Source organism: Corvus brachyrhynchos, unplaced genomic scaffold (genome assembly GCF_000691975.1).
Source record: "Corvus brachyrhynchos isolate BGI_N302 unplaced genomic scaffold, ASM69197v1 scaffold56, whole genome shotgun sequence".
In the NCBI taxonomy this organism is placed as follows: domain Eukaryota; kingdom Metazoa; phylum Chordata; class Aves; order Passeriformes; family Corvidae; genus Corvus; species Corvus brachyrhynchos.
This window is the reverse complement of record NW_008238664.1, coordinates 4,462,701-4,472,068: the sequence shown is the minus strand read 5'-3', so window position 1 is coordinate 4,472,068 and position 9,368 is coordinate 4,462,701. Positions and strand designations below refer to the sequence as shown.

At 51.0% G+C, this 9,368-nt stretch overlaps 1 protein-coding gene across 3 annotated transcripts in view; it reads left to right on the top strand.

Annotated features, from left to right (window-relative positions):
- Window positions 1-8,655, top strand: part of PLA2G6 (phospholipase A2 group VI) — a 15,621-nt gene extending 6,966 nt beyond the window's left edge. For 2 of the 3 annotated variants that reach the window (XM_008636445.2, XM_017738020.1), the window contains 9 exons: window positions 305-457; window positions 1,983-2,073; window positions 2,804-2,967; window positions 3,496-3,646; window positions 3,825-3,961; window positions 4,588-4,742; window positions 5,474-5,641; window positions 6,764-6,837; window positions 7,386-8,655. In XM_008636445.2, the coding sequence (XP_008634667.1) occupies window positions 305-457; window positions 1,983-2,073; window positions 2,804-2,967; window positions 3,496-3,646; window positions 3,825-3,961; window positions 4,588-4,742; window positions 5,474-5,641; window positions 6,764-6,837; window positions 7,386-7,527 (1,235 nt within the window). In that variant the 3' untranslated portion in view covers window positions 7,528-8,655. The remainder of the gene's footprint in view (window positions 1-304; window positions 458-1,982; window positions 2,074-2,803; window positions 2,968-3,495; window positions 3,647-3,824; window positions 3,962-4,587; window positions 4,743-5,473; window positions 5,642-6,763; window positions 6,838-7,385) is intronic. The other variant, XM_017738019.1, reaches the window with a different exon arrangement.
- The last annotated feature ends 713 nt before the right edge of the window (window positions 8,656-9,368 follow it).

Here is a 9,368-nt window from a genome sequence, read left to right as displayed (position 1 = left end):
ACAACAATAATATTTAGCCCTCCTGACCCACCCAGGCGCAGGCAGACACAGGCAGTTCTTCAAGGCAAGAAGTGTGTGGCACACACCCTCGAAGCTGCACAGCAGTGGATACTCCTGCTATGTACAAGTCCTGCTGCCTGGTGTTTGGGGAGAGATACCTGGGACGTGTTTTGCCCTTCCCCAGGTCATCCCAGAGGCTTTGTGAGGGTCTAGCCCTCTGTGAACTCAGTGGAGCACGTTTTCCCGTGGTGTGCGCGTGCACTGATTCTCTTTCTGATCTGTAATTCCCCCTTCGTCACCTAAGGTGCGAACCGGAAAGTGCTCTTAGACCTGCTGCAAACTGTAGGGACCGAACGCTGCCACCCACCACCCAACCCTGACTCCCCAAGCCTGGCACCATCTGCCGCCTCCTTCCTGGAAGGCCAACCTTCCTCGCGGAGCAACCTCAACAGCTTAGGTAACGCCTTCCCTGGCCCTCCCTCGCTCTTCTCCCTTCTTGCTTCACAGTGCTGTCTCAGACCTCTTCTTCAGACGGGCTGTGCTCTGGGAACTGTCAAAGCTCTCACTTCTGGTGACTCTGTGGTGGCTCTGTCCTCATTCACCTTTTGCAGGATCTTATCTCTCTTCTCTGCTTTTCCTGTTACGTGTATTCTAAACTCTTGTTCTCAAAACATTTGTTTTATAGATCTGACACAATATAGCTCTGTAAAAAGAAAGACTGATTGCCTCAGCTCTCTGGAAGAGGGGGCACCTAGTTACCTGCATGTACTTTATGCACTGGGTCATGTATAGAAGGGAAGGTACTTGCTGGTCTGCCTTGAGGACCTCCCAGTGTTGTGTTGGGCACAAGGAGATTTAGAAGCGTCACTTATTCAGATCCTGGAGGCCAGCAGCTGAGAGAGGGAAAGGGTGAAGCCTGAGGGTAAGCAACCTTGATCACTGGATTTGTTATGCATAGGAAAAGCCTACTTTGGGACATATGATTGTGTTGAATCTTGTGGTCTATGCTGTCCTGACTGTGTGAATAAGCACATGGATCTGTTGTAAGTGAGGGGCTTTCTGCCTTTAGGGAGCTCCAAAGCTGAGGCAGAGGCAACAAGAGGGGTTGTGGACTAGGCAGTGGGGGAGTTGACTTGGAGGGTCATGAGAAAAGCATGCAAGCAGCTAACATCTGCTTGTGGACCACTTCCCATCTCAGGCTGGAGGTATTCTTTGCAAAGGCTCTCCTGTGGGGCTACAGGACAATCATGGAATGTGTGTCTGTGTCACCACAAATCTCACTGGCTGCTGACACCAGGACTTTCTTTTCACTGTACCCTGGTGAAGGCAACCCATGCCCAGTTTCAGCTCTGATGCGCTGACAGAGCAAAACCCTTTTTTATCATGGACTCTAGCCCTTGAAGAAACTCCTCATTGCATTCATTGTTGTCCACAGCCACCTTCTGGCCTGGGTGCTGGCAGGAGTATGTAACTTCTCTCCCCCTGTTCTTTCTTTTGGTTTCGCAGGCTGGCTTCTGACCTAGCCTGGATTGGTGCCCCGCACCCAGGGTGGCCTGGGTGAACGCCAGCTGAGGGGTAATGACAAGTCACCCTGTCCTCACAGCTTTTCTGCCTAGGCTACTTTGAGGAGTAGATTTAGGTTTTATCTTAACAGCTTGCAGTAAACTGCGTAGTGGGCACGCTGCTGGGCTCTGCCTTCTCTCACCCTCCGTGCACATCATCTGCTTCTCCAGATCCTGTCTTTTCTGGTGCATCTCCAGCTGCCCACCCTAAAGGATGTTGTTGCTGTCCCTTGGTGTGGAGTTAAATTTGGGGGGTACCTGTTGGCTGTGGGTAAGATGGCTTGTGTCTCCTGCAAGGACCTTTTTTCGATGGGGAAGGGAGTTGTATATTCTCTCTGTGTTTATTATGTTTATTGGTTATCACACTGGTGATCTCTAATTTTTTTTTTTTTTTCATTTTGCATGTTCATGGCCCTCTAGGGTACAAGGACCTTCTGTATATTTCCACAACGCTTGGACAGTTTCTGAAGGCACCAGATGTTGTGGACACGCCCATTGAGGCTAGAAGAAAGTAAGTGAGGAACAGCTTCTGTCCAGGCTCCTGTGCAACTTGAAGGTGAAATCCATGTGTGAATTCTCCCTCCTGCACCCATGGGGATGGCATCCTCAGAGCTGACATTATTTCATGCCCATCAACATTGCAGTTTTTGCCAGCGTCTTTTAAGAAGTCTCTGTTTCCATAAATGATCCCTGCCTGTCCTGTCTGGAGCTGCAGTATAGCCTGAGATCAGAAGGTGAAACCCTGCTCTGTCCTTCTCCTGTGCCACTGGGCATCCAACACTGTTTTGGCTTTGTGATTTCCCTGTCTCCACACACTGCCCTGATGTTCATTCACTCAGCTCCTCTGCGCTGTCTTGGCAGTGCCTGCACCTTGCTGTGGAGTGGAGGAGGAGTTGGCACTGAGGTGCTGCTGGCAGGATTTAGGTCTGTCTGCTTTTTTATTTATGACACAACACCCATTACTGTGTAGTAAGGGACTGGGGACTCTCTCTCTGGTGTAAAGGTTAGAGATGGCTATGCAAGAGCAAAGGATGTTGCACCAGCTCTGACAAGGCTTATTGGACATGTCTTACTTGCACCTGAGAAGGCACTTCTGGATTTATTTATTCACTGATTACACTGTCTGCAGCAATCTACTTACTGGCATAGCTTCCTGTCCCCAGGGCCATGTTCCCATGGAGTGTTCTGTGATTTGTAATCTGTCCCACGGCTCCCAGTCATCTGTGTGTGTCTCTCTCCAGTCAGGACCGGCTCCTGTGCTTGGATGGAGGGGGCATCCGGGGCCTTGTGCTCATCCAGCTTCTCCTGGCTATTGAAAAGGCCGCGGGCCGTCCCATTCGTGAGATTTTTGACTGGATCGCAGGGACCAGCACTGGAGGGATCTTGGCACTGGCTATTGTACATGGTAAGGACATAATGGGTCCCTTCTTGCTCTGGTGGGCCCGAGTGTTCCTCTTGGGGGAGCAGATGTGTGGTGGGAGCCGCTTCTCTGAGTCCCAACTGAGATATTTTTCTGCCTGCCAGAGGAGGGAAGGGATGTTCCTTAGTAAAGGAAAGCCTACACTTGGCTTTGCACTTACTTCTCATGTCAGCTGGCTTTGAGCAGCTTTCTGGGTTTCGGGGAGTGCATGATGGCAGAGTTCAATGTTCTGTTCTTCCTGTGCTCTCCACAGAGGCTGTAGAGCAAGGTGGTTGATACATTCTGGTAACGGGAAGCTGCTCCAAGCTTGCTCTTCCTCTGTAATCCTTCCCAGTCATGCTGCTGAGAACCAAGCAGATGACAGGCAGCTTGGGAAGGGGATTGGATTGGGAGTGATGCCTCCTATCTCCCACTTGTCCTGGGAAGTCCTTGCACTGATTTGTTCTTGTGCTGTTTGTTCTGTGTGCCTTTCCTCCCACCCCCTGCTCCTGCCAACACTGTTGCCCGTCTTAGGAAAGTCCATGGACTACATGCGCTGCCTGTACTTCCGCATGAAGGACATGGTGTTCCGGGGGTCTCGGCCCTACGAGTCGGAGCCCCTGGATGAGTTCTTGAAGAAGGAATTTGGGGAAAACACCAAAATGACAGATGTCCGAAAACCCAAGTAAGTCCCGCCTTGGGCTGTGCTGGTTGATGCTGTCCCACACGTGCTCTAGACCTGTCTCAGCAGGGATGCTCAGCCTCTCCTTAGAGCAGATCTGGGGGAGTGTGATGTGCAGGCTTTTGAAACCATAAGGGTTTTTTTCCATTTTACTCTTATTCTCTCATGTCTGCTTCCCCAGGGTTATGGTGACAGGGACATTGTGTGACCGACAGCCAGCTGAGCTCCACCTTTTCCGGAATTACCCTGTACCAGAGACAAAACGCTCCACTGAATACATGACAAGTGCATCTTTCCAACCACTCACTCGGCCAGAAGGTAAATGGAAGTCCAGCTGGTTGTTTGAGGAGGTTTCATCCCTCAGAGACAGATTTCATATTCTTCCTCCTATTGCTCTAAAAATCAGCGTGTCCCAGCAATGGCTCAGCCCTGGTCTTGACTTGTAACTAGGTCCTAGTGATGGTTCCTATTTCTCCTATCTCCTTTGCCCTTGGCTTCTCTTGTACCAGGAGCAGGGGCTGGCTGGTGAGGTTCATGAGGAAGGGGTCTGCTGGAGGAGTCCTGCATACAGTCAGTACCTTTCCCTGGGCTCTCACAGAAAAACATAGAAAAGCCACGTAACCGAGGCGTGCAGCCCCCTCCAGCATGCTGCCTTGTCTGGCACACATAAACAACTGGGTCAATATCAAAATAGCAGCAAGGAAATGGATAGAGAGTGAATTTGACCCAGGATATGTAAAAAGTGGTGAGAACATCTTTTAAAGCCCTGCAGAGTCATCCTGTGCATCCAAGCAGAAGCCCTGCTGTTGGGAGAAAGACGCGCAACCATGTAGGGCAGGGTTTCCTGGGACTGCAAGCCATCCTGATTTGCGTTGGTGGAGCTGGGGTACTTTTTGTGCACAGCAGAGTTGCTGCAAGAGGCCTTTTGCTCTCTGTCCCTGCAGAGCAGCTCGTGTGGCGCGCTGCCCGCTGCAGCGGTGCGGCTCCCACTTATTTCCGGCCCATCGGCCGCTTCCTGGATGGAGGGCTGCTGGCCAACAACCCCACCCTTGATGCCATGGCAGAGATCCATGAGTACAACAAGACACTGATCAAAAAGGTGAGGCAAATCCTAGTCTTGACTGGTTACTGGAATTTTTTGGCCCCCTCTTGAAGAGGAAGAGGGTTTGAGAGTGGATGCATCTTAGTGGATAAACTAGTTAGAGGTGCAGTGGCCTAAAAGGGAGTGTATGGAGGGGGATATGTGTTGGGAATAGTGGCTGGGAGGTGAGATGCCTCTTCCGACAAGGGTGTGAGAGGGGGAGACAGTATCATCAGCCTCTCCTTGCTACTTTGAACAAGGATGATTCAGTTGATGGTTTCATGTGGCCCTTGACATGGGTCTGCAGGACCTTTTTCTGCCCAAAAATAAATGGAGAAGACAAGGGGTAGAGTACTCTGCAAGGCTGAAGAGTGAATGCCTTCTGTGGTGTGGCAAGTTCTTCAAAAAGATGAATAACCAGTGGCAGCTATTGCTCCCTGTAGCTGAAAGGGGAGGTGTGTTGCCAAAAGACTGAAGAGTTGGGCTGTTTCATCTGGTCCTAGGACTCATCTCTGGGGGAATCCCATGGGCTCAGGTGTGGTCAGGGGAGAGGGGACAGAACAGTGCAACTGTTGAAGTCCTGTGGGTTACAGCTGTCTCACCAGGCTGTACTTAGGGGGAGGATGGGGGAAGGAAAGGCTGCTGAGCCTTTTGCCTTGGCTTTCAGAGCTTCCCCAGGAAGCTGCTGTGAAAGACATGCTCCACTTTCATTGTTGGTCCTTGCAAACAGATCTTTTCTTTGTCCTCAGGGTCAGAAGCATGAAGTAAGAAAATTGGGATTGGTGGTCTCCCTGGGGACAGGGAAGCCTCCTCAGGTCCCAGTGAGCTCTGTGGATGTTTTCCGCCCCTCAAACCCTTGGGAGTTGGCAAAGACCGTCTTTGGGGCCAGGGAGCTTGGCAAGATGGTGGTGGATTGTGTGAGTACTGGGAGGAAGGGATGGCGAAAGACCCCTGGGGTTGCTTGCATGGAGGGAGAAAAGGTTTCCAGGTTCCAGCTTCCTCCTTTTGGAAGTAAATTCTATTTCCTTGGAACTGCTCTGACATGGATGTAGTGGGTAACGTAAGAATTGCAGGAGCACAGCAGGCCTGAAGACCTGTCTGATTCTTCGGGGTTTCAAGTGCCCCAAAGGACACTCATCCCCAAGGGATATTCTTGCAGCTGAAAGGAGCTAAGGACAGGATGGTGGTCAAGTGACTCTTAGAAACATTTGCAGGTGTGAGTTTGTGAAACTCATATCTTTCCCGGAAGCATTGCTTATCATCTGAGCAACCTGGGGGAAAAAAAAAAAAAAAACATGCCTCAGAAAACAGCAATTCATTTTTTTTTTTTTTTTAGAAAAGCTTTGTTTTCCCCACTGGGGAAATCAGTAAATACTAAAGAAGTGGGAGAGTCACTAATAAAAACCAGTAGTTGCAAGTTGTGGTTAGGAGTGTGTAGTTGGCATATGCACTTGTGTGCTTCAGGAAGATCATGGTTAAATGTTGTGCATGAAAACACTCTAAATAGATGAAAGCTAGAAAGATCAGAACTGGAGTTCTGACTATGATCTTAATTCTGTTGCTTTATCTCCTTTTTAGATTCCTGAAGTGAGAAAATGCCCAGAGTCCCTCTGCTTTCCCTGTCTTTTACCTCAGGGCTCCCAGGGAAGCTGTCCCAGGATAGCCCAGTAAGCCTGCAGTAATCCCAGGCTCTGCTGTACAGAGCTTGGACAGAACAGATACAGATGAAATCCCAAGGAGACTGTCATTAAGGTCATCCTGGGAGTTTCCTTGAGGCAATCCACTCGGTGCTGTGACATATGAAGGGTTTGTAGGGTGCAATTCTTGTGTCCCAAGCATCAGGAGCACTGTTCTTATGTTAGAAAAGAAAAAGAAAAGCCATCCCACTCTTGGTGGCGAGCAGTGCCATCCAGGATGCACTTGCTCCTGTTTTTTGCTCTCCCTCTGCGCCTTGTGCAGTTGGACGTGGTGCCAGGGAAGCCTCTTGTAGGCAGGGGAAGAGCAGCCAGGCTGTAACTGTGGGCCTGTTTCTCCTGCAGTGCACTGACGCAGATGGCCCAGCTGTGGATCGTGCCAGGGCCTGGTGTGAGATGACGGATGTGCGGTATTTCCGGTAGGAGCTTCCTTTCCGCTCGCTTGCACAGACCTATTTTTATCCCTCTCGCTTCGGACCTGGCTGTGGCGTGCGTCATCCCAAATGGCATCCCCTCCAGTGGCACGCCTGCCCAGACCTGTCCCCTGCCCCCTGCACATGCCTCAGTGACGTGATGGAGCATGTCTTGGCCCTCCACATGAGCTGAGGCACCCAGCACGCCTGGCCTGGGCCAGTTAGGGGAGGCTTGGGGGTGTTGTCTTGCATGGTGCTTTGGGATGTGCATCCTGCCCTGTTCCGCCTCTCACAGCCTGTTTTAGACTTGTCATACGTGCTTGTGTTTAGCAGATGTCCCTCATGTGCTGCGGTTGCTTCACTGTGGCTCCACCTTGAGTGTGGCTGGGCCTTGAAGGAGGGAGCAGGCCTCTGCTCTGCGAGCCTGGCAGATCCAGGGCCAGCGAGCACCCCAGCAGCGGGAGCCGCTTGGTGGAAGTGTCCTGCTTGGCAGGCTCGTGCCTGGTCGCCTCCGTGTCTGTGCCCAGCTGGTGATGCTGTCTCGCTGCCCTTAGGCTCAGCCCTCAGCTGCACGCGGAGGTGATGCTGGACGAGGTGAACGACGCCGTGCTGGTGAACGCTCTCTGGGACACCCAGCTCTACATCTACCAGCAGCGGGAGCAGCTGGAGCAGCTGGTGCGACATCTCTGCCGATGACTGACCTGGAGGTGCCCGTTCTACGTCCCGAAGGCAAGGAGCAGCAGACACTGAAATGGCTCAGATCTGCCCATGAGCCAAGGTGTTGAGGTGGGGGAGAGATTAGTACTACTCAAGAGGAATTAATATTTAATAGACAGCAGTGCACATACACATGTATTCCCAGACACAGTATGTATGACATGTATGATAGCTGTAAAATGCTGACAGTTATCTTTGTGCTGTAACCCCATCTCCACTGCCCTGCTTGGTTTTGCTGCACTGCTCTCTGACCCAGAATCCAGAGCCCTCACCTACTTGTCTTGAGCTGTAGCAGCTGGGATGTCTCTTGTCTGTGCAGTACCTCCACTGACAAAGCACCGTGCACCTTCCCATGTCACAGAACAGGCCTAGGCCTGATAAAGCTTCAGGGATTGCTTGGCCCACTGGGGCCAAGGTATTTCAGAGTGTATAGTATGGGAAAAGGGAATTATTTTTCCCTCAACACCCAGTTTGAAGGGGAGCAGAAATGCTGCAACTTTTTGCAGTAGGTATGATGCAGAATGTTGCTACTGGCCTTGGGAGAAGGGCAAGCCTTTCCTGAGACAGTTGTCTTCTGCAGCAGCTTCTCCTTTCCCCTCTGAGATGGGCTGGCAACACAGTACTGACTGTGCCTGGGGAGGGAGAGACTCCCCCACCCAGGACTTTATTGTGCCACTGATTTGCTGTGCTACACCTTGCTCAGGGGCTGAGATGTGAAAGCCTGTCTTTACTCACAGCAAGCTCAGTGGAAGGGACAAGAGCCTTGGCTTCATAGAGAGCTCATTTCTCTTTATTCTAAAATTATTTAAAATGAAACTGAAATGCTCTGAGATCGGTTCCCGCCAAAGAAGCCAACCCTGTGACAATTTGGATCTACTTTTTTCTTATGAGTGGAAATTCTACTGTGATTGCTGCACCACTCAGTGTTTCTGCAGTAATTTTTGCATATTTATAAATAATTTATGTATCTATTTGGAGGCGTTTTGAGGAGTAACCTGGAAAACTGAATTTTTAATCATTTTCTTTTGAGTGAATGGACTGCTGCTGCCTGTTTCTGTGAGAAACTAATATGTCCTAAAATAAAGAGGGATTTGCATTTGGTTCCAATGTTGTGCAGTCCGTGGTTCTCTTGTCTCTCTCCATCCTACAAGTTCCCAGAGGGGTTCTAGGCTTGCTGACTCTGAATTTCTTACAGGTAGAAAATCAGAAAGAGGGCTCCTTGAGACACAGGATTTACACCCTTTGTATGGGCTGAAGAAGTGAATGAGCTGTCCCTGCAGCCAGCCCTGGCAGCACATGTGTGGTGTGAGGGGCTGGTTGCCCCACAGCAGTTGCAACCAGAGTAGAGAGGCTTTGGACCAGCTGCAATATGAGGATCCTCTTGGAGCTGGCCAGGCCTAAAAAATAGAACGCTGGGTTTTGCTTGCTCCTTCTCTTCCCAGGCCCATGCCCAGAAGAAATCACAATGACAGCGCTCTGGTCCCAGCTCACCAGAGGTGAAACCTGGGAAAGGGTTCAGACAGAAGCCTGTTCCTGCTGTTAGAGAGTTTCAGTGACAATGGGAGTGGGAGGGAGGCTAAGAGCCCGAGGGCTGAAGCCTGGGGTGGAGGAATAATGGGCAGGGCAGAGTTGAATTTTGTTTAGAGCTTTCCTTGTGCTCCCTGCTGCCCGCTGCTCTTTGGCTCCTGCAATCACAAGCTGATAGGGATCTCCTGACTTTCGAGGTGCCTGTGTGAGAGAGACCTGAAGATGCCTCAGTTGCTCAGCACAGTGAGGCCGAGCAAGCCACGCCGGAGCGGCGGCGGCGCGCGCGGCGGCGC